Genomic DNA, 24,360 nt, shown 5'->3' with positions numbered 1-24,360 from the left:
ATGGGGCTCTCTTCAGGCTCGTTTAGGTTTGTATGTAAATCACACGTACATTTCCAAGCAACTTTCATATTTACTTAACACGTTATTGAAAGCTAAGCATGTCTCTGTGCACTGTTCTGCACTTAGCAGCAATGGAATCCACCCTCCAACCCCGTAATTGCACACAGCAAGGCTGGGACAAAAGATTTCCCGAGGAAGCGATGCCAGCAGTCGTTCTGATGGAAGCCATGTGAGGAAGTGGGCACAAATAGAATACAACGTGTTGCCTTTACCACTGCTGGCAGCGCACGCAGTGCCTGCAGCTCCTGCCCACATTCACCATTAGCGCAGTTCTCTCCATGTAAACGAGTACTTACCACTGAGAAAAGGCAGGAATGCCACCACCTCCATTCCCACTGTCAAACGTTCACTTCAGGGCCCCTCTGCAGCTTTTCTCCCCTCACAGCAGGCCCACAGAAGTGCCATTTATCTGTCTACCACCTACCATGCATTACTTGAACTACACAAAACAGACTGTTTGCTGTGTACCTCAATGCAGATCACACTGCAGCAGGAAAATCCAATGCCCAAGCTAACTTTAGGCCCCCTCAAAATTCAATTCAATTCAATTCAATTCAATTCTGTGCGCCTTGAGCAGACACCAATTTTACGTTATGTCTTTTGCCCACTCATCACACCTCACCTATTCAAACTAACACAATAGATACCTCCCAGGCTTCTTCCCTATGCTAATGATAAAAGGTGGATCTGGTGGATGGCAAAATTGCTCTACTCAGTGATGCATTTCAGTACAACAATAATTTCATGTGCAACAAGTCTTTTTCAATAACATTCTTTAGTAAAGTGTTACGACCATACTCCTGAGTAACTTCTCCACTAAAGACATGATATAGATTTCATGTAGCAATTGGATGCTGGTTTCTGAAAGCAGAAGACGAATGACAGCGTCATTTTAAATATTTCTGCTAGTACGATTCTTTAATTCCTAAAATGAAATAGCTGCAAATAACAGGAAATGATTGTTTTACTTATTTTGCATTATAGGACACTTTTGAAGCACTTAAGTTTTCTCAGCATGGCCAGATGTACTTTGCTCTGGATTTATGGTTATGGTGGAGTGTGTGCATTGAGCCACACTCACTCCCCACGTATGTGTCACCAATGCCTCCACAGCAGCTTCATAACAAAGACTTAGAAGATTATTTTCTCACATTTTTCTTAAAATTAAAAAAAAACAACCCAAAAACCCACAAACAGGGGGAGGAAGCATTTTCCTAACTGAAATAATGAAGTTACCATGTCTTCCAAAACACATCTGCAATTAATGCAGCCTCATTTAACATGGCACATGGAAGCACAGAATCTGTTTTCAGAGTAACAGAGCGGAGCTGATCTGTTTTAGTTTATATTATTTTATTCTTCCCCCTCCCTTTTTTCAACACCACGAGTAGTTTGGCATACAAGGAAATTGAGTGCGCGTGTTTCTTTTTAAAACTTTATTAAATGACGCAGTAAAGAACCCATCTCCACACAAGTGTTTCATTTCTGGATGGCAGAGGTGTAATACATGAGCCACAGGTGAGTGCATTACCCCTCCCTTTCCCCCGGCTTCCAAGAAATAAAACAGCACGTTGAACGCTCTTGTTACTATGGTACTCCAAACAGATTGTTCGTAAGGTTATTTGTAACTGGAGAAAAAAATAAAAAGGGCCAACAGCATCAAGTGTCTTGTTCTGCATATGAACGTTCTTCACTGCAACATTCAAACACCTTCCTTCTTGCAATGCACAGCACGGCAGGGGGTTCAGGAAGCAATGACAGTGGAATGCATTCGCATGGGTATTGTTAAGTACGAAGCCTGTGGCCTCCCTGCAGTTACAGTCAGGCAATCAGACTGCAGAGAAGGCCGTGTGTCTTCTGAAAATCCTTACACTTCAAAGTGCATGTCCACGAAAAGCTGGAGAAAGTGAATTAATTCTGAGACCTACTGAGGAGGCAAAGCAGCAAGCATAGTGCAAACACTGAAATTCTGCAAGTTTCTGACTTGTGCCTGGTGTTAATTCATGGTATCCGAAAATCGCTAGGCACGCTTTCCGCTCAAACTGCTTCAAATCCATTCAGTTGAATGAACCTTTTTGCCACTAGTGAGCTTGGCTCAAATCCTTCAGTACTGAACTTCTGATTAAAAAAAAAAAGATGCTGTATTTGAGGTGTGTTTTTACTCTGAAAATAGACTAAAATGGCAGAGAGGATCTCCCTACATCTGTCCTTTTTCAGCAGCTGTGTGCAATGAATGCAGTTTACCAAAGAGAAACTTTTTACATGTAGCATTGCAAATGGTTGACAACACCAGTGTGCATTTCTGCTTCAACTATCAGAACCTGTAAGAGTCTGCAGCTGTACCCAAATTACATTTATTTGCAGTAAGAAAAGGAAGTTGCCTTTTCCAAGAGGCATCCCACTTTAGAAAGGAAATGAGATGGATTTCAGACAACTGGCAGAGAAGCAGATCTGAGAAGATGCCATTTTTAGAGAGAATTTTCTGATCATAATCACACTTTCAGCGCAGAACTGATTAAAAACAAGTCAAAGATTCGCTATGGATGCGCTACTGAACAACCACCTGTAAAATCAACTCGGCAAAGCAAAATTACTCTGCCAAAATCTTTACAGAGCTGGTTGAACAAAAATTGGAGTCCTTCATTTCTTGGATTACACCCCTGTGAACTGAAGCACTATAATTTACAAGTGTGAACTAAAAGTATTAGGAAAGTGAAGTAAGAAGCGTATCACTCTACCTCCACCAGAACATCACTTTATTGTTTATCTGTCATCAACAATGTAAAACTCTACTAGAGACTCTATCCTGGTTTTTAAAAAGGTAAAGATTACATCGGTTTAGCTACGTCGTACGAAAGAAACTACAGCAATCACAGTAGAATGAGATTGGAGGGACAATTTGAACTACAAAAAAGTGTACACTGCAAGCAGAGGGAAGTGCACATGAAATCAAATGCCTGTAGGATTCATTACTTTTAAATGCACAGTGACAATTTTGAGAAACTGTACATAATAGAATCACAGAAATGACTTCAACATAACCAAAATTACATTTCGCATTTGACCATCCAACTCATAAGTAATCATTGATGTTCCATATTTTCAGTGCTTTTGGAATTTTTTCTTTTTTAAACCAAACAAAACTGAAGTTGTTCATTTGACTAAACTGTGAAGTAGAAGGATTGAAATAAAAAGTATATTGGAAGTACGCCTAGCCTACAAGAAGAAGCCAAGAGGTGTATGCGAGGAGAGCCTGAGAGGAAAGAAAGAAAGGAAAGAGGAAAGGGAAAAGAAACAAAGGCTTTTTCTTCTATCTCAGAAGTTCTTCCAATGCAGCGTATTTCTGATGTACAGCTCTTTGCTTTCAGTCCATTTCTGAAGTTTACGTTTCGTAGCCTTTTTCCGCACTAACTGGTCAACACAACCAGCACTGTTGCCAAGCAACAAGAGTATCAAGAATCTGAATGCATCAAATCTTCCTTGCTGCGATTTCTTCGTGGCCCCATTTTTTCTGTTTTTCTTTGAACAGGGTTCGGTGTTTCCTGAATTGTTCACAGGGTCAGGTGGAATTGAGTTCCAAATCACTCTGCGGTTTGTAGCATCCCGATTTCTTTCTGCAGCAAACCCCCACACACGTTTGCAGTTCTTCCGTAGCAGAAAGACAAACCGTGTTGCTCAAGCGGTGAACTTGCACCCTTGACCTTGGGGGTTGCAGACCATTGTGTTTAGCGTATCCCTGAGTGCAGCTATCCTGCAGGATTCACTTCCCAGTGCACCGAGATTTCCTAGGTTTCCTCAGATTAAGCCCCAGTATGCATCACCACCGACTGTGGTGTGGCTACGGATGCCTGAGGCCGAGTTGATTCTGGTGGATGTCTGACCTCGCTGAACCAGACCGATCTGCTTTCTCCCTACTCATACCCAGGCAGTCCAACCTTCATACAGCTGAGCCAAGTTATCTAGATTAGTTGCTTCCTTAATCACAAAGTCAACCTATTAAAAAGGTCAAACAAGTAATTAAAACATGCTCGATTTCTGAAGTGCTTAAGAAATCTTAGCATTTACTGTCAAGTTTCACCTGCAAACACAAAAATCTCATTAAAAAAAACAAAAATGAAGCTGTGTTCACTGTAAACTTGATCCACGCAGCCTTCTGTAGTTCACATAAGAAACACGAATCTGTACTGGATGTGGAAAAAGCAATTAAGCATCACTTCACTCATAACTCCTAACCTGACCATAGTCACAACATTCTCAAATTCACAAGTCCACAGACAGGTCCTACGAGAAAAGTATGGCTGTGTTACACCAGCGAGCAGACAAGCCTTGTCCTTCAGACCATTTTACAAACCTCACGTTCTCACTGGATACCAACAGCTGTGAAACAAGGGTTAGCATCCTGATGTACAAGAGACAATTTTATCTGATGCATGGGTCTGTAACCCTGATATAAGAAACAAACTCATTTGATAATCAGTGCAGTAATGCAAGACAACAGCATACCTCCACTTGTTTTGGAATTTAAACAGCACCTCTCCATTGGGATTCCCCATTCACAGCAGGGCTTCAGTATTTAAGGCATACCTCAGCATGCATATAAAATTCATGCTTAATACCAAATGTTTAAGGCAAGGTCTGGTATTTGAACTTTACTATTTTCAACTAACCTGTTCAGCAACAGACATCCTCCTGCTGGGATCCACATCTCGGCCCTCCAACTTGGCTTTGACTCGCTTCCACACACTAACTGCATATGAATTCCTTTCCTGCACAGCTAAAGGCACAAAACAAAGTTCAGTTTCACATTCCTGCATAGAAGCCAACTGAGGCTTTTTTAGTTGCTGTGCTTTAAAGCCCAGTTTGCAACTGTATTTACCTTTTCCTGTTTTAGGGTCCCTGGCTGTCTTCTTGGGACTACAGGCAACACTTTTGCCAGTTCCTGGGACTGTGCTTGGAGGAGTATCTGCTGATGTGGCAAGATTTTTCTGAATTAGCTTTCTTGCATTCTGTGACATCACCTCTGGCTGAGTTTTCTGCCCTGTATTGCTACGTACAGCTGTAAAGAAAATTCAAGTTTGAAGCATCTAAAAGATGTTTCAGATGCAAGAAAAAAAATAGAACTAAGTGTGCACTAAATGCATATCTGTACTTCATTCTTAACAAATGCACTTTAAAGGTGTATTTTAAAACTCTGTTCCAGTTCTTCTTTCTTTAGTCTTATCATTTTGTGATTTCTTCCACTTATTAAGCAAGAGTTTGAACAGAATTTAGTAAGAGGTTTTATTCTACTACAAAATGTTTACAATTAAGCACATTTTTATGAACTCTCATAACCTCACTAATTTTATCATTTGGTATGGAAGGTCTAAAAATGCAGTTACTGCTCTTTATAGAAAACAGAAAATTGTGCTTAGCCCAAATGCTCTGAGCAGAATAAGCTTTTTAAGTGAAAGAAATCCATGCTTAGGAGAAAGTTTATTCATGCTTTGAAAAGTAATGACATTATTTTGAACATGAATGCATTTGTAGTTTTAGGATTAACTCCAAAATCACCACGAAATTTAACAGTAATTTCAACAGGAATTAAAGTTCAGTTCACACAAACCTCAGAATAGATGGGATCTGTTGCTGAGCAAATCCAGATCTCCAGGGTTACTGTCAGATGGCCATTCAGTCCTTTATGTTGAATAATTAACCTTTATAGGTTTATATCACCTCATAAAGACTATACTTCAAAATTTATTGAAAAATTATAATCTCTTCTCTAAATTCTTATTGTTTAATATTTCTACTTTCTCAATGTTACCTGCAGCAAAGGTTGGCTGGTATGTAGCAGCTGATGTTGGACTTGAGCATTCATTTGATGTATCTGTGACTAAGGGTGATGCAAAACTCACTAGATTATTGTAGACACTAGGAAAAAAAAATAATGGAATTGATAAGCATTCATTGAACTACTTGAGCTACCAAAAAATTCATAAAGAAGGTTACACTAAGTCATATTTAGCCAAAACATTTTGCATTTTGGGACAACCATCAACTAGGTACTCCAATGGTTTGGGTTTAAGATTACCTGGTTCCAACCCCTGCTACAGGCAGGGACACCTCCTGGCATGAATGCTGCCAAGGAGGAGCATCCACAGCCTTGCCGGGCAACCCGTGCCAGTGTCTCACTGCCCTCACAGTGGAAAATTTCTTCCCCATATCCAGTCTAAATCTCTCCTCTCCCATTTGAAGCCATTTCCCTTTGTCCTGTCGCTACATGCCCTTAAAAAAAGCCCCTCCCCAGCTTTCCTGTAGGCCCCCTTCTGGTCCTGGAAGGCCACTATCAGGTCCCCTCCAGAGCCTTCTCTTCTCCTGGCTGAAGAGCCCCAGCTCCTCAACTCACAGAAGGCAACTTCCTTACCTTTGGCTCTGTGTTTTTAGCTCTTTCAGGGTGGGGGTTATTTCTTGCAGCATTTCCACGTGTTCCTGATTGCGGACTTGACCCATAACCTGAACTAACGTAAACAAAACTGTCTGAATATTATCTTGCCATGATTTATATTCGCCCAAGAACTGCCTAACACTATTCTCATAGGGAACATCTTCACCATCTGCCAAAGCTGCTTCTTCATCCTGCAACAAACACATGCAAGAAAGGTGAAATGTTTATTCCATTTACCAAAATCCAGCAACGAAAAGCATTTTTTAGCCTTTTTAACTCCTCAGCTTGTCATCTGACTAAAAATAACCATCATTTTCAGTAGTTATATTTTAAGAAAATAAACTGGAATGATTAAATGCTTTACTGATGAAAAGCCAGGAAGATTTTTAGAAGTACATAAAGAAAACCCTTAAGCTGTCAAATGAAGGGCTTAATTTAACCAGAACTTGATTAACCTAACTCTAGAAGTTACAACATTTGCTTAATCTCTAGAAATTCAAGTCCTGGACTCCATATGCATGAGCCCATTTCACTGTTCCTATATACTTTAAAATCCACAGCATTACAAGTATTGTTTTTCTTTACCTATACCAACATGGTTTTGAGTAGTAAGTCTAATAACGTTTCAGGCATACCTTTGCCATAGCCTTCAGTAGATGCTTGACATCTCCAAGTTGTCTATTATGACCTGTGAGCACAGTTTTAATATTATCCACCAGATTTTGAATAGTTTCACAAACTGTTTCTATTTGCTGTTCTCTCTCTGCCTGTACAGTTCTCTGTGTAGTTATTTCCTGCGTCAACTGCTTGAGGGCTGAGTGAAGCCACTCGGAGCTGCCAATAGGATGTTCAAGACCAGTGCCCTAAAAGTAATAAGAAAAAGTTCTGTAGCTCCACATAGAGACAAAATTCAATTATAAAATCAGTGTTATCATCAGGTGTATAGGAGGTAATAGAATGAACTCCATGCAGCCCACCAGGAGGTACATATAACATTATTCAGACGGAAGAAAAATTGCAAACTCTGATTATGGCAAGTCAGTAACACCAGAGATTCTGCTTTGGCCTTTACTCACCACTCTCTGAAGCAGACGAAGCTCCAGTTCAGACACTGAGCTGTTGAACTGTGATGCAAACGAACACATTTGTTGGCAGCGTTTGAGAAGTTCAAATAATGCAGCATCAAGATTTAAGGCTTCTGCTGTTCTAGTACGTAAACTTTCAAAGTGGATGATATTACTGCACAGGAAAGTAACCTGAAAATCAAAGCAAGAGTGACAAAGACGACATTCCAGTTAAACTGGATGTTACACAAACTGCATTTGTTCCATACACTTATGAGGGAGAATTTTAAATACAGCAGTAAGCCACTCTGTCACAGTAATAGCATAATTTCAGGGTAATCCAGCCTGTGGCATCTCTCCCTTGGATTACTCCTATTGGTTATTCAGTAGGATTCCCAGTAGTATGTGGTTATTGCTCTGCTCTTTTGAAGCTGAGCAGGAAAAGAAATCATCTAAATAAATCCATTATCTCAAGAAATAGAGCGAAACACTTATCAATTCAATCCCACATATATAGTACCTGACTTGCTCTTTGACTTTCTTTCAGGACAAGGTTTCTTCTTTCAGCAATAGTGGCATCAAAATCTTGCAAGACTGGTGCTAGTGCAGGATTAGCCCCTCCGGCCCATTTCAAACGCTGCTCAATACTTGCTTCAAGCGCTGCCAGTTTCTCCTGCATCGGGGGAGAAGGAAAAAATACACAGATCAATATGTACCACATTAAGCCTATGGCTTAAAAGAAATTATGCATCTGTAACACATGCAGACACATTCATAAGAGCACATATATAAAATAATGTGGTATTCCTTAATGACAAATATTAGCGTATGCTGTTTAAAGGTTTCTTTTCAGTACGCATCACGACTGGATTTGATTGTTAGGGAAAGTAAGTAATCTGCCTTGGAAGCAAATCAGTCATGTTTCTCAACTAAAAATGAGACAAAAATCCCAGTAGTCCTGGATTCAACTTCAGGATATAAACTTCAGTATCTTCATGACTAAAAACAATTAGAATTCAAGAAGCTAAAGGGTACTTATTTTAAAGAAACATCCTACACTGCTGACACCCAAAAGTTTAAAAAGCTGAGGCCAGCTACAGCACACAGAAACCTTAACACAGAATAAATAGAAAAAAAACTTTGAGAGCAATAGATAATCTGGAGGTAGCAGATAACCTTACAGCAGGTAGTTAAGAGTCAGATTGCAATATGCTGCTCAACAAGAAAGAGTAATACCTGAACTGTTGCAATTGAGGCTTCAATCTGGCTGAGCGTATGAAGTTTCTTCTTCATGTTGGCCAGAATTGCAGAACGAGGAGGAGGAGTAACAGAAATGGCTTGTGGGCGACTGATAAGAAGATCTTCATGCTGCCACTTTAAAAGACAAACGCTTGATTGTCAACAACTCACCACAATATACTCTGCTTCACAAACAGCAATTCGAGTACTTTGTTCCACCTTATTACCAGGGCTTGAAAGAGTAGATATCAAAAGGTGATACCAGCACATTTACAAGTTTAAAACGTTACTGAGTACTAAAAATTGTAAGTAGCTGTAACTTACACTTCATTGACTTGGAACTTTTTAGTGTTGATCACTCACTAATTAACTAGAAATTATGTATTCACATTTTTTTGATCTAAAGGAGAAGCCCATCAATATCTGGAAATAATTCACTTATGATGCGTAAGAGATAGACAATTTTGCTTACGGTCCATAAAATAGTTTAGTAACTGAACTTACACATAGCTTCTAACCATAACCTACAAAATACCATAAAATAAACACTGATATTACAGTACAGTTGGATACTGGTGTGAAGTTCAAGGTATGTGACAGCATCGCCACCCAACAACGTTTTCAGGATCAGCACTGCTATATTTTTCCATGAGATTAAAAGGAAGCAAGGGGAGATTTAACACATTACAACTTAAAAGGGAAGTTAATGGATGACATTCAGCAACACGTACCCTCTGTTTTAAGCAAGCTCCTCCTTTAGATTTATACCTTAAAGGAGTATGAATTCCAAATAATAAATTATTTTCTTCTAATAAATTATTTGATGGTTACTGAAAAAAACAACTTATATTTGCTCTAAAAAGAGCTTATCCTGTCGCTTTTCATTTTACAAGATAAGCAGTTTTCAATAAAACATCCACTAAAACACTCTAAAGCTCACTCAATAAATAATCAGGTTCCTGTAGTGCTTAGACACAGTAGCTAAAGCTCATTTTCCACAGGCACAATTTGTAAGAAAATGAGGTCTTACTTGGAACATGGCAATATGCAGCTGCACTCTCTGAAGGCTGGTCTTGCAAGATGAAATACTGGTTTCAAGTCTGCGCACCAGATCATGCTTCTTCCACGCTGTATCATACGAACTAGCAAGGACTGTTGCCCTGTTCATGACCAGCTGTGAGAACTTGCCAATCTGGATATTGTGCTCCACAGCTTTCTTGCACAGGTCATCCACAGAAACTTTGCTTTCTGCTCCAAAGTCTTTAGCTTCTACCTGAGCAATGATATCCACACCCAAAGCGCTGATGAAACTGCACAAAGTCAGCCCTAAAGCCTGATTTGGAAGGCCAATTAAAAGCTGTCTCACAAAGTCAGCAGTAAAAGCTTTGATTGGTTTGGCCATTTGGTCTTCGCTAAAGCAAGAGTTTCTGTAAAGGGCTTTCACATTGACAATCTGAACGGGTCCGTTTACTGCATTCTGGTCATCAAGTGAACTGATTCCTTAAAGAAAAAAAAGGAAACACCTCTGTTTTAAATTTTAGATGGATTTAGAAAAATATTAGACTTACAAAAACAGGAAGATTACAGGAATTCATTTAAAACTTTTGATTACTTACTGCATTGGAAAGGTGAGCTAAAATAACAGTGTCTTCCTATTCTCAGGAAATAATGGGATGAGCAGTGGACAAAGTGAAAGTATTTAATAACATTTATTTACCTGACAATGTTTTAGAAAAGGTACCACAGAGTCTGAAAAACTCTTTAATTGTTTGCAGTCTCTTCAAAAAGAAGATTTCCTCCAGAACTTGACGATTATTGTCATCATCAAAAAAGTTCACTTGAGTGCTGCGGGCTTCCCTAATTATGTCGATCTTACGCCAAGCTACAGGGACTTCCATCTTGTTTAGCTGAGCAACATAAAGGAAATAGTTTTGTTTTATAGAACTGTCATATGCCAAGCTCAAAGCGTACTTTGAGAAGAACAAATCCATACCTTTTCAATCAATAAACCAAACGCAGTTTCCACTTGAGCAAACATTCCATCAAAGGCTACCAAAAGCATCTGACCAGCTGACATTTTGGGAGTTTCATCAACAGAACCATTCCTTGGCTGAATCAGCTCACCATACTGAGCATGAAGTACTCTTAAATAAATAAAGTACATGTTTAATTTTTGTAGACTAAGTAAAAACAGCATTTTCTTAAACTGATAGCTCCTACAGCTACAGAAGATTGGAACTAAGGTGAATTTTTCACAGGTTCCACCCCCTCCCCTCTCTCTACGATTCTATATATCAGTTCTACTGCTGGACTCATAAGAACAGTTAAGGATATTACGTAGGACAGGACTGTATTAAAAAGCCATTAGGAAATAGAGGTAGAGAATATAGATTGTACTTCCTCTGAGCATGGTAAAAAAAATGTTATGAATATTAAGTGATGCAAATATTACCATTCCTTCCTTAGAAGTACTCATTTTTACAATACACATGTATTAACTGACTGAATTACGTAACGAAGTACAGGCTGCAGGAGTGGGAGATGAGGTCTCAGGTTATGGCTGGGACCGCACTTGCTGCTCTGGAAGGATGGTCTTATTCTCTCCCTCCCTTATACAACTTTTGACTCTCAACTGACAAGCTGAGCAGGCTTGCCAATGGGTAAACCAGGAAGAAAATTAACTTAAGTAAAACACTTCATTATACTGCTGATGGAGTCACTGGAATTCAAGAGAAGCAGCAAGACCACTTTTTCATTCTGGAGCACAAAAAGTCCAAACTTCAAATACTCAAATTTAGATGAAGTAATATGATTCTGCAGTCTTCGTTCTCTTTCTCATACCTAAAAGAAAAAGAGATTTACCTTGCAACATCAATGTAATGAGTGTGTGTTTCCTCCTCTAGTCCCATAGCTGCATTTCTTAAGTAGGCCTGAAGAGATTCAACCAATGTTTGCAAGGAAACTCCATCAGTTGTTTGTTCAATAAGGTTATCTAACTCACGAAGCATGCTTTCTAAAGTATATTCTCCTTTCATTAAGCACCGAAGTGCTTCAGGGAAAATAATCTGCCGGAAGTTGGAATTCAATTCCTGCAAGAAAAGGAAAAGAGAAAAAAGTTTGCCAGATTGTAATTTGTATTTACTTATTGCCAGAGACCTACTCACACCACAGAAATCAATGCAGGTAAGACAAAATAGAACCTTCAATGACATAAAGCAGGGGAACTAAATGCAGCTACAGAAAGGACTAACCAGTGCTCTCAGTCTCCAAAACGAAACAAGATGTACCAAAACAATTAATTATTTTGGCTGCTTAATTGAAACACGTACTTATTCAAGAGCTCAACAAGGAGCTCTCAGATACAACAAAAGTCTGGGCCAAAAATACTCATTAAATTATTCTCTTCTTCCCTGTCTTGGAGATAGGAGTCTATAAAACAGCTTTTCAGAATTTGTTTCCAACTACCTGTTTCAGGTGAAAATAAGTGAAGCTTAGCAGGACAGAACGGAAATAACACAGGTTAAACAATGTGAAGGCTGTTCTGGGCCACCACCACCACCAGAGTAAAGGAATGAAAGCAAGACATGAAGCTGGTTTGTCTCCAAATCTGCTACTAACTCCTTGCTCCTGATTCCTTGACAGCAGTTTTTTTGTTTTTACAACTTGCCACACAGATTAAAGCTGTTTGCTCTGACCAGTAAAAATGCAAACGGTAATAAGAATGAATGGCTGGTCAACTCAGGAAAGTAGAGAAAACCAAGACTAAAGCTTCCTCCAAGTAATCACAGTAGTATCATAAAAACAGCTGGTTTTAAGCAAGAAGCTATTAAGAATGACTTAGATGAAGCCCAAGAAGGTTGAGGATGAGCGAAGATTTAACATAAAGTATTACCTGAAGTGAGATGTATACTCCATTAGCTAAATGAACAGCTTCTGATGCTTCAATTGGGTTAGGAATATCTAAGTCCTGGGGTACAAGATGACATTGCTTCAGCAACTGCACAAGGCAAGTAACATTCCCACTCATGCTGCAGAGCTCTTCCAAAAACCAGGCTCCATCTCTCGAAGTCAGATCAACCAGCTGCTCTCCAGCACTAGATGCCGCACCTTCCATCATCAGATTCCGCCTAGGAGCATTACAACAGGTGGTTAGACAGCCTGCCTTCTCCATGTATTCATGCATCCTCCATGTAACTTCAAACATTCCCTTTACGTGTTCTCAAACAGGAATGCATACCAAAAGGTTTCACAGGAGGTATCTCACCTCGTCAGTGTACAAAGAGCAGAGATGATGACGCTTGCTAAGCTCAGCGAGCCCTCCTCTCCGTTTTCATGAAGGAAAACTTTTATGCAACGTTCAATTTCTTTCAGCTGCTCTTCACAAACAGGTACAGTAACTGCCTCCTGCTTCAGGCGCTCCACCTGCCTGATAAGTCTGCTATTTATATCTGCTGCGTAGCGCTGGAGGGTCATTTCTGTCGCAGTTATGAACTGGCACACACTTGCAGGTGGCTGCGGAGCATATTGCATTTCATACCTGTAAGGCAAAAGTACAAGGACTAAAGTCTCCCGTCTGTAAACATTTGAATACAATCTACAACCTGTAAGCCAAGTAATGGCCTCATGTTAGAGAAAAAAAATTAAAAAACAATTGCTTGAAAATTTGGTTTAAGGGGAGAAAAAAAAAAAATCTTTTTGTTGAGCTATGTGATTTTTAAATACTCAATGTTTGTAAACTCCCTGAATATCACAGCCCTAATGCCACGTTGTTATTACTTTGTTCTTTACAGGACAATGTTACCTTGTTTTTTTTTTTGTTTATGTTTTTTTTGCCTGTTTTTTGTTGTTGTTGTTTTGTTGTGTTGTGTTTTTTTCACAGTAAACATATTAAACTCCAGAAAAGTATTTTTAAAACAATGTTTTTTTCCTCCAGACTCCCAAAATTACAACTTAATTTTGTTTTGCTTTATAATTAGATTAATTAGAAAAATCATTTATTGTAATTAGAAAGTTAAAATCCCAAAGTAGCTGAAAATTAAGTTTTTCAAACAGCCCATTACTCTGCCAACTTACTTTCTAAAGATATCCTGACAGCGCTCTATTGTCATGTTGCAGATGAGTTCTTCCATCCAAGTCTTCCACTGCTCTATTCGGTGCTTCTGAAACACAGCTTTGGGATACTGAAGAGCCACTGTTGCATAGTTGTGCAACTGTTCGAGGCAACCACGTAAAACAGATCTTCTCTGCTGGAGAAGAGCACCAACCTCCCCTTCTAATTGTTCACACTGGCTGATGAGATGTGCCTGGCCTGCATTTTGCAGAAATGCTGTTGCTGGTACATAACTCGGAGGACCTTTTAAGACAGATAAGTAAAGCTTACTTTTTAATTAGCTCTGAAGCATACAAATATTGAGCATAATGTAGTTTGGGCTTCTGTTTGTTTTATTTTTAGCTGCAGTAAAGACAACACTGAGATCAAAAGTACTAATATGAATCCTAAATGTAAGAGAATCTCATGCACAGCTAAGGCAAGACGGAAAGGCTCCTTCAGGCAGCTTGGAAGAAAAGCTTTATAGTGCCCTAAATTGCTCTTTAAAGAAACTCTTTTAAAATTTATTATAGAAAGGACCTTGTTTTTAAGGTAGAAGATACTCATGGGGCCTCCTGGTATTCAACTCTAGTTATTTTCAAACCATTTTAAATAAACACTATTTAATACCTAGGTCCATTTGCGTGCTGATTTCTTGAAGGAGACTTGCAAGTTGCGTTGCCTCTAAATTACTGAAAGCAGCTTGGTAGTGTGTTATCCACTGCTCAAATTCATTCAGCTTCACCTGGATCGCCTCCTGGACAGCCCTTTGTTGGGTCTGCAACTGTGTGTGCTCAGAATACCTGGATTAGTGAAACCACAGAATCAAGTAAATACTACAAGAAAATAGTAGAAAAAAATAGGGAATACAGAACTATACTGAACGATGCTGCAATGTCTCACTGACCAGAAAATTAATATATTCTCAGCAATGACATAAAACTTAAACACTGTTAATAACCAAGTTCCTACCAAATAACAACTGCATGCACGTGTGCATACATCCATGCACTTCAAATCCTTTATCGTTTTTAACTAAGCTTGTAAAATAACATTAAGAATTAGGAGCAGATTCAAAGATTTTTGTTCCATAAACCAGTAGCTGCAGATTATTTGAAGGCTTTCAGTCTATTCTGTTTCTTGCACTGAGGGTTAAACACGAAACATGCAATAGTGCAGGTAATACTGAGAGTACGAACCCTAAGACTTAAGATCATTCAGTAGGAAAATTGATTTAGTATTTCTTCTACATAAGGAATGACCTTTTACTGTAAGAATAGTTTTTACTCTGCTGTTAATTTCTCTCATAAATTAAACAAGAAAAACGTATATTTAAGAACATACTAAATCACCAACTCTTATTAATCTGAGATTCCTGTCAGAATTCCTAGTTTCTCTGTACCTGTGCTGAAGTGTATGAGAGGGATGATCCACTCCTTCTGCGCCTTCAAGAAATTCTATCTCCTCCAGTAGCTTTCCTTGCAATTTTTCTACATCTGTCAGCTGCTCTTGCAGGTTGAGATATTCTTCTAAACTACTGTCCAACTTTGGAAGCACAGCCAGCATTTCATCTCTGTTCTTAAACCAGTTAACCTATAACCAAGATACAGGATTTATAGGACAGGATTTAATTGAAACAGGTAAGAGAAAAGTGTTCATCTAGAATTCTCTCTCCAATGCTACAGGCCTAAAGCTTCACGGACAACGTTTAGATGACACTATGACCCTATTTTTAAAGGCCTCCAGTCTTAACTTGGACCAAATATTAGAATATGTTTTAGAGTTAAGCACACAGAAAATAAACACTTTCAAGCTCTGCATAAACACCCACCTAAATACAAGTGCCACTTAGCTACATTTTGTGAACCATTTCTAATAGGTGACCGCCTCTTCCACCATCCCCAAATGTGAAGAAATGACAAGAAAGTGTACAAGCTACTTGATTATATAGTAGAAAACAACTGAAGTGAACTCACCTTTATCTCAGCCACTCTTGAAGAGAAGAGACTACGTGTAATATCTCTTTCCATTTCTCTCTTGCTTTGCTTGTTTTCAGCCTGCTGGCCACCACCACCATATACAGCTCCTGCAAATCCTGCCTCACCCCCTGCTGTCCAGTCCACCAGAGGATCATAAACAAAAGCTTCAAGCAATGTAAGCAAAGTTTCTCTCCCACGCCGCATGATATGAAGGACCTGCACCATGCATTTTAAACAATCATTTGTGTCGTCCTTGGATAAAACATCGTGTTTGAGCAGCTACAGAAATCCATCAATTAACCCCACACACCTCAAACACAGGAAGAACACCACAGGATGTACAAACAGCTATTCTGTACAAACATCACTCAGTGATGCGTTCATGTAGTAACTAAAAAAAGACAACCAAGTTGTCTTGCAATTCGAGCCTTCCACACAAACTCTAGCAACAGACACTTGAGAAAGAAGCATCTTTACCTTTATATATTCAGAGCTTACCAATTTTTTATTTAAAAAACAAACAAAATAATGACCTGTCACATTTGCAAAAGAAGAGTACTGAAGAAAAAGGGTAAGCAAACCTCATGAGTGTCTAATGGGAAATGACTAGCTACAGTCCTCATAAAGAGCCACCTCACGCACTTGGCAAGGCCAAGAAAAGAATGAAGTCATTGGGAATCACTTGCTTTGGGACATGCAAGCCATTCTTCTGTGAAAGTACCTCCAGAATAAAAAGCTCCAAAACACATTGGCTAAGATTTTGGGTTACAGCTTAATAAAGCGTTCCCTTTATGTGGGGGGAATCACAGTTTTCTTAAAAATCCATCAGAATTCTTACAGTAAGCAAAGATTGGAAATTTACTAATAATTTTAGCTATTTAGTAATTCACTTTTTACCTGAAAAAAAAATATAAGAAAGTGAACAAACAGACTAGTTTCCTGTGAGAAGAGATTACTACATTGCTCAAATTTTACCTTAACCAAGCTACTTAGACTTGATGGCAGCATATATTTGGCTAGGCTACATATTACAGAAAGGTAAATCAACCTAAATCTCAAGACTTTATAAATCAACAGCAGAATGCTTAACAGCAAGCATCTAAGACTATATTTGGTAAGTGACAGCCCTCAGGTTTTCCACAAACTCCCAAACTTACCTGTTCACAAGAAAGCCTGAAAACCCCCTCTACTCCTGTCACTCCAAGTGCTGTTTCAATATTGTGCGTCATCCGGAATGGAACTTTCTCTGGCACCCTAAGGCTTTTCCCTTTAAGATAAAAATTTAAGTTGTTTCTTTTAATTGCCAAAAAAAGAAATCTATCATTAGAATAACTTAAGGCATTTTTAAATTACCTTTTTCAAAGCAAACATTATAATCTATGTGGACAACTTCTCCCGTGGTCATATCTATAAGAACATTATCCAGATGTCTGTCTCCAAGACCAATGATGTAGCCAACCATGGACATAACTGCAGTGGATCTTGCATAAGACTTTAAAGAGAGTTTCAGGAAAAAATTATTTGTGGGAATTCTCTGCCAACACATTGGACTGACTACTATCTTATTGCATTATTTTTAAGCAGAAGACAAATCAAAGCCACCATACTTCAAGCTGTTTTCTATATGATGTCTTACAAGAGCTATCATTTCTTAAACCAATAATCCTAGTTAAATAATGTAAAGAAATCAGGTATATACACATTTTTTATTCCACATGGTACAACTACATTATTTCCTACCAACATTCCTCATTCTGTGAAACTCTGTCAGTGCTAACTCATCAAACTGCACAGCAACATTGCTTGATAACATCCTAAGCCTTTGCTGACCTTCAACCCATTAGAAAAAAAAATCTTTCAAAGGCAAAATATATTTGTTGTAACTTACCTGTGTAACTCTCCACCATTCATCTGGTGTAGTACATGATGACCAGAGCTCCTTAGCTAGGAGATTTGGGGGAGTTGCTTCCATCAGTTCTTCTAGAACAGCTCTCATCACATTCAAGGGCCAGTCACGACGTGACACATCAAGACTAAGCCCAACTGCCTTTAAAGCAGGTCCAATTTTACTGTAGTAAAGTTCACTAGGTCTAGGCACGATTCCAGGATTCTGAGGAGTCTGATAAGAATCCTGAGCCTAGAAGAGGTCAAAAATTCTAGTGTACAAATCACAGCTTACATTATCACATAAAAGATTCCCACATTCAGTCTAAATGAGAATAACATACAATTAACAACTCTTCAACAATGACTTTACAGTGCAGAGAGCTGTTTTGAAGTTCAGTAACTGAGAAAACCTAAAGACAGTCAAAACACTTTGTTTTCGCCTAACTTTACTCAGTAATTACTAAGGTCAGTTTTGAAAATACTGTGGTAAAGACTACATTGAAAATAGAAAAGGAGTAGAGAATGTGATGTGAAATCTAAGTTTAACTCCATTCAAAAACAGTTCTTGCATTATTGTGCCAGAAAAGTATACTTATGTTAGCTACTGTAATAAATATAAATACATACACGTATGTATATACATAATTCCACTGACATCTGGTAGAACCTCAAGAAATGCAAATACACACACCCATCCTTCATGATCGTGAACAAAAAAAGTCTATTTTAAAACTATGTTACTTAGAACTGCCAACCAAGTGAGAATAAAAGTGTCCCTTCTGAGTCGTCCCTACATTGTAGTTACCTTTTGTGCTTGTAAAGCAGCTTCTCGCTGTTGCCATCGCTTGTAAAGACCAAACAAAGGTGTAGCTCCATCCACCCACTGGATCAAGCCTGACCTTGTTCCCAGAGGTGTCACAGAGTAGTGCCGTGCGTGAAACCTCGGGGTCTCTTGACGGTTAATGGTAGCAAACATTGTGTTCACAATTGATAGGAATTGCATGATTCTTTCATCCAGGTGCAGGTCTTCTAAACCTGTGTTAAATTAGTTTAAAATTCAGTTTCTAGATAATAAGATTCCATCCTAAAGCCCAAAAAGCATTTTCTGAAATCCTACTTCATTTCCGACTACAAACAGCTCCACAAATTATGCAGATTAAAGATGAGTCATTCAGTTTAAACCTTAATGTTTACTTAACTTTTACCTACTAGAATCAGTTTATCACATCTCTCTGTGAACAGCATACAAAACAGTAACTAATGTAGTGAACAGGTCTTTCCCTACTGAAGGAGACATGAAGTCTTAAAAGACGTCTTCTGAGATTCTTAGGCTTCTGGTAAAGTGCATCCAGCTAATCCTAAAAATACAAAAGATACCTGAAACTCCCTTGACTTATAGCTTTGGAAGGCAAAAATCCTTGAACACGTATAGTGAGGTGGAATAAAGGGAGGAGAGTGAGCGGATGAAACATTCTGTCCATACTGCGCACAATGACAACATGCATCCTTCCAACTCTGGGATATCTGGTCTGCAATCAGAGATATTAACTTGTTTAATAAAAATCTCAATTTCTTACCTTTGAACAAGTACGGATAGTTCTTCCCATCCGAGCCCAGGAAAAGCAGCTTTTTAGGTTTGGTTTTGGTAGGCAGAATGGTGATGGTGCTGCCCACACTATGAATTGTGACTGTGTCTCTGGTGGATACTTCTCCCGGGAGCGCTATCTCAGTGTTCATCATGGCAGCCAACCAAGGACTGATTTCTTCAAGCCGCAAGAGATAACTAGCCCGTTTCTGTGCTCTTTGCTGCAAACTTAGCATAACCTATTCCAAGGAAATGTTTTGTTTTAGGTTGAGGCTCACCTTAAAAGCTAGCATTAAAAATTAAAAACAGACTTAATGGTCTTCCTCTTCTAGAAAGTACAGAGATTTCCTTCAATTGTTTTTCATCCTTGGCACCTTACTAATCCATTTACAGTTTAGAATGAAGTTGACAAAATCCAAGACATACACTCTGTGAAACAGCAAATGCAGCCTGTGTGGTAATAAGCAACAAAGTCACAAGAAGTCAAACTCCTCAAGAGGTTTGCTCCTGCATTTATACATCTTTCAGGTGTAGTCAAAGGCAGCAGCCTCTAGCAACCTCCTCTTTATGTATCTCCATGCCTACTTGCTCCTTGCAAAGCTGAAGGAACTCTGTGTAAAACTGAAAACTTAAAACTACCAAGCAATTTAAAAAACAACAGGCTGCCTCTGGACATCCATGTGGGCAACACAAACACTTTATGTGTTGAGGGGAAACAAAAAACTAAGACAAAAATCATATAATTGACTAAGTACCTTTGAGAAAGGTTGAGTAATTGAAAGTTGCAGCACAGAACAGCTATCACTCAGGATAACCAGAGTATCAGCTTGTTACCATTTGAAGCTACTAAGCTTAAATTACATAGATTCAGAAAGACAGAATTTAAAAAACAGAAGCCCTCTGCCCTCTAAATTGATATTAAAAAATAACTCCTTTGGGTAGAAGTGCAGTATGGCAGACAGCCGAGATACCAAAGTTACTGTGCTTCAGTATGGAGCATGTCTATGCTGACTGCAGAGGAGACTAGTTCAGGACATGATTTTGGAACATGAAGACAACAACAGGACACCAAAGAGTGAGACAACCCCTAGTCTGTGATGTAATACCTCTTTAAAGGGGAGCCAGCTGCTTCCAGGCTTAGCAGGATTCAAAGGATTCTTAAGTTTTTCCAGTGCATTTTCGATGGCACCTCCATAGTTATCCTGGAACCACTTCTCATGAGGAGTTTCTGTAGGAGCTGCAGTGATGCTCCGGACATGTTCCAAAGCAAATACAATGGGCTTCATTAGAGCTGTATGCTTCTCACGCATGATTGCTATCTTCTCCTCTCTATTAAAAAAAAAATATCTCAATACCATAAAAACAACCTCATAAGCAGAGCATTAAAACAGGCTGCAAACAAGACATCAGAGAAATCACAAAACCAATGCATCTCTATAATGAGGTCTTTGAGAACAACTGTATTAAAATGAAATGCTCCTCTGAATCATACTTCAAACTGAAACATTTGCAGTCGGGCTTTTCACCACTGGAGACCCAGATTTCAGAAGTCCAGGGAATACAAAACACCCTAAACGCATTTCCTTTGTTACAAGAGCTCTTTATTACCACTTCATGAGAGTGTACCACACTCTAAAGAAGTAAAAGAGGAATATCCTATTCTGCCATTCTATTTCATACTTGACTGTGGAATTTAAGAGGTGTTTTTATGCTTAGGCAAGCATCCAATGAAGGCCTTCCCCTTCCACAAATCCATTCACAGGAGAATCCAGATAAGAGATAAAAAAAAATTGTTTCTGCACACTGAAAAGCAAATTACAGTGTTCTGTTTACTCCAACTATCTGTGTTTACAGTAAACTCCAGACAGGTCTTATCCTTGCACACATTTGTCCTCATCTAAGCTGAATTCTACGAAACACCATGGAAATGAAGAACTGTAAGTTCTCAAACTACAGTTCAATTCACACTGGGTTCTAACAGATTATTACTGAGGAAATCCCAACACAGACTCAGAGATCGACCCTGTTGCTGCCTCTCATTACATCAGAGTACTAGCTGTGGTACCAAAATACTTCTGAATAAGGCCACTAACTTACAGAGAAGCAGCTAGGACAGAACAAATTCAAGTGCAACACGATCACCTTGATGGCATGCCTCCCCAACAACCATCTAACAATCTTCACTTGATTTGACCAATACACATACTTGCGTAGAGTGTTGTTATTTTGGACCCTTTTGACTTCATCTTCTAGTTGTTGAATCCTTCTGAGGACATACATGTGCTGCTGCAATAAAACTCCCAACCAAAGTTCATCCCACAGAACTGTAACTCTGCGCAGCTCAGCCACTAGCATCTGAACCTATATAAAATAAAGATTACATTACTTTTTAAAAATACTAGTACTGAGACTTATATTTGTACACAAAGAGCTTGACATAGATGACAGCATAACAAAGTTTTACCAAACTTTCAGCAGCCCTACAAACAAGATAAGTATTTTGCAGTTCAATACACATTTGAATTACTAACCTGCAATACCATTGTTGGATTTGCAGTTGAGAGTTTCTCCACAATTTTGCTGTAACAATCTTGCATCATTGCTTGATCTTCATTTAACCCAACTTTTGTATCATCTTTAGTACTTTCTTGAGAAGCTGGTGGACTCCCACCATCACATTCACCACCCAAAAGTTCTTCTCCTTGAATATTACCTAGCAAAGTAGGGATAGCAGAAGGAAGCTTGTTCCCTAAATTTGAGAAAAGGAAAGTAAAAACAAAAGATATTAAAATATTATCTATGCTCTTCTGGCCTTCAAAGCTGTGTCACTCAGTATCTCATTTAGAGTTAGAACCCCATGTAACATATACTTGGCCATAATTAATGACAAAATTCAGAACTGACGTGCAAAAGCGGTAAACCAAAGTACAAAGTATCCACGAGATCCCAAGTCCTTCATACACAATGTTACTGACACTGAAAAAAAATCATCACTTTACCCAGTATATAAAGTATGTTAGATAAAAAGCATTTGAACATTTGATATTTTTCTTTCATACCTGCGGTTTGCGATTCACTGCTGAGTGAAATAGTACCCACTATTGCAGGATACAGTATGAGGTGAGGAGAATCTTGAGCCACGCGACACAACAAGTTGCAAATACTCTGACGAACGTACACCTCTGGATGATTGAGGCGAGAGAAGAGCTGAGGAATAATACCTGTAGCAACAGGACAAGAGGATATGCTGGATCCTTTCTGTATACGCTCAACAATGCACGTTTCTAAAGCATGCTACTTATGCACTGGGGGAATGTAAATGATCCTGAGGTCCCTTCCATTCTATGATTTGTGAAAAGTCTAGGCTCCCAACAAAAAAGCCCTCTTTTTTTTTAAATAACTGCCTTTCAGAGCACGAGCAACTGAATTGCTTATTTAGTCATACAATTCAAATGCAGATCACATCAGATGACACTGTTCAATCAAGCACTAGAAAATGAATTCCACTGTTACATAATTTTAAACAAAACAGGAGAGATGCAATAGTTCCTGAAGTCAGTAAACCGGATGTTTCAAACGAACAAACTTTGGCAGCAGTTGGCTTCCTCCTCCTGTGCTGCCTTCCACATAACTCGGTATCTTTCCTGGGGAATGCCCCTGATCAAACTGAACCAGTAGTCTGCTGACAGACAACTGCTACTGCTTCAGCCACATACATTTCTCTGAAACATATTTCAATCTGTGGCTGGAGGGGAAACACACACACACACACACACACACACACACACACACACACACACTCTTCTTTTAAGAGGCTAAAATAATGCAACTCTCCACAAACCACATTTTCTTTCTTCTTTCAGCATCTCAGTACAGGAGAATCTGTACTCTAAGATCAGAACGTAGAACAACTTTCATGAAAGTGGAGAACTTGCTTTCCTTCCACTGTGTTTAATATTTTTTTTTTTTTTTCCCAAGAATACAATGAATATCCTTCTGCTTACCATACTGCTTACATTTATGAAGACATGTCAAAATCAATTTCAAGAGCTAGGTAACATACACCTACCTCTCCAAGGAGCAGTGGGTGTAGTTTCTAGCCCATGTTCTAGATACTGTCTAAGCTCTCCAGCATGTTTTACAAGCAGCCTTAACAGTCTTAGAGTTGCCATCACAATAACATCATCAGTGCTTTGCTCAGAAGTATTTCTTAAATGCAGCCTTGGATCATCTTCGTCAAGTGAAACCTTAAAAGAAAGAATTACTCCTCTAAATTAAGTATATAGTTCATCTCGTCATTTAGAAACCGTTATAACTCAACTTTCCTATCAGCACAACACTAACCTGGCCAGCATTGAGTTTGAGAAAAGTGAAATATGCACTGCAGGACAGTTTATAGAGACTGAAGATTCTGTCTACAACTTTCCTCCATACTTTAATTAAACCTTCTGTTGCATTTTCATCAAGATCTGAAAGCCAGGGACAAGTTGTTAATAATTGACGCCATATAACATCCACCATATCATCTTCTTCATTGTCTTCATTTTCAGTGATTTGCAGAGTCATATCTTCATCCTAAGTACAAATAAAGAGATAACAGATTTGACCAAGTCTTCAAGCCTTTTCTACAAGGATCTGTTAGTTGCTAATCCTTTTTTTTTTGCTTGGGCAACTCATCCAACTGCACTGTGTGACTGTACTAGCACAGTCCGTGTACCACTTAACTAACAGCTGGCTTCTTAAGAGAGCTTGTATATTGTTTGAATTTTAAATACAAAACACTTACAGAAGTTAATATGAATCACAGGTAGGGGACAGAAAATAAACCACAAAGCTGAGCATATTTTAAGCAGGAAAACTCCGACTTACTTGAATCCCAGCTGGACGACACACTGCTTGCCCAAGGATCCCATAAATCTTCTCTTTGTCTTCCTCTGTAACGTTGTCTGGAAGCAAGCTCTGAACCTCAGACTTTTCTCGGGGCAGCAGACGAACACCTTCTCCCTGACTGTAACATTTAATAAGTTATA

The 24,360-nt window shown here is 38.9% G+C and overlaps 1 protein-coding gene across 1 annotated transcript in view; it reads right to left on the bottom strand.

Annotated features, from left to right (window-relative positions):
* Positions 1 to 1,481: 1,481 nt before the first annotated feature.
* Positions 1,482 to 24,360, bottom strand: part of SMG1 (SMG1 nonsense mediated mRNA decay associated PI3K related kinase) — a 61,206-nt gene continuing 38,327 nt past the window's right edge. Inside the window, exons 33-63 of the mRNA XM_052679651.1 lie at positions 24,200 to 24,338; positions 23,675 to 23,905; positions 23,400 to 23,577; positions 22,390 to 22,551; positions 21,862 to 22,079; positions 21,537 to 21,691; positions 20,437 to 20,659; positions 19,323 to 19,569; positions 18,551 to 18,780; positions 17,747 to 17,995; positions 17,212 to 17,350; positions 17,016 to 17,125; positions 15,856 to 16,074; positions 15,282 to 15,472; positions 14,510 to 14,682; positions 13,864 to 14,143; positions 13,055 to 13,327; positions 12,683 to 12,917; positions 11,653 to 11,879; positions 10,784 to 10,934; positions 10,508 to 10,697; positions 9,821 to 10,290; positions 8,788 to 8,925; positions 8,072 to 8,224; positions 7,564 to 7,743; positions 7,123 to 7,350; positions 6,467 to 6,678; positions 5,867 to 5,973; positions 4,937 to 5,116; positions 4,728 to 4,834; positions 1,482 to 4,053 (exon numbers count right to left, since the gene is read on the bottom strand). Coding sequence (XP_052535611.1) covers positions 3,976 to 4,053; positions 4,728 to 4,834; positions 4,937 to 5,116; positions 5,867 to 5,973; positions 6,467 to 6,678; positions 7,123 to 7,350; positions 7,564 to 7,743; positions 8,072 to 8,224; positions 8,788 to 8,925; positions 9,821 to 10,290; positions 10,508 to 10,697; positions 10,784 to 10,934; positions 11,653 to 11,879; positions 12,683 to 12,917; positions 13,055 to 13,327; positions 13,864 to 14,143; positions 14,510 to 14,682; positions 15,282 to 15,472; positions 15,856 to 16,074; positions 17,016 to 17,125; positions 17,212 to 17,350; positions 17,747 to 17,995; positions 18,551 to 18,780; positions 19,323 to 19,569; positions 20,437 to 20,659; positions 21,537 to 21,691; positions 21,862 to 22,079; positions 22,390 to 22,551; positions 23,400 to 23,577; positions 23,675 to 23,905; positions 24,200 to 24,338 — 6,073 coding nt within the window. The 3' untranslated portion in view covers positions 1,482 to 3,975. The remainder of the gene's footprint in view (positions 4,054 to 4,727; positions 4,835 to 4,936; positions 5,117 to 5,866; positions 5,974 to 6,466; positions 6,679 to 7,122; positions 7,351 to 7,563; positions 7,744 to 8,071; positions 8,225 to 8,787; positions 8,926 to 9,820; positions 10,291 to 10,507; positions 10,698 to 10,783; positions 10,935 to 11,652; positions 11,880 to 12,682; positions 12,918 to 13,054; positions 13,328 to 13,863; positions 14,144 to 14,509; positions 14,683 to 15,281; positions 15,473 to 15,855; positions 16,075 to 17,015; positions 17,126 to 17,211; positions 17,351 to 17,746; positions 17,996 to 18,550; positions 18,781 to 19,322; positions 19,570 to 20,436; positions 20,660 to 21,536; positions 21,692 to 21,861; positions 22,080 to 22,389; positions 22,552 to 23,399; positions 23,578 to 23,674; positions 23,906 to 24,199; positions 24,339 to 24,360) is intronic.

This window comes from Tympanuchus pallidicinctus, unplaced genomic scaffold (assembly GCF_026119805.1).
Source record: "Tympanuchus pallidicinctus isolate F22 unplaced genomic scaffold, pur_lepc_1.0 scaffold18, whole genome shotgun sequence".
Lineage (NCBI taxonomy): Eukaryota > Metazoa > Chordata > Aves > Galliformes > Phasianidae > Tympanuchus > Tympanuchus pallidicinctus.
The sequence above is the reverse complement of the archived record's forward strand: the minus strand, read 5'-3'. Positions and strand labels throughout refer to the sequence as shown.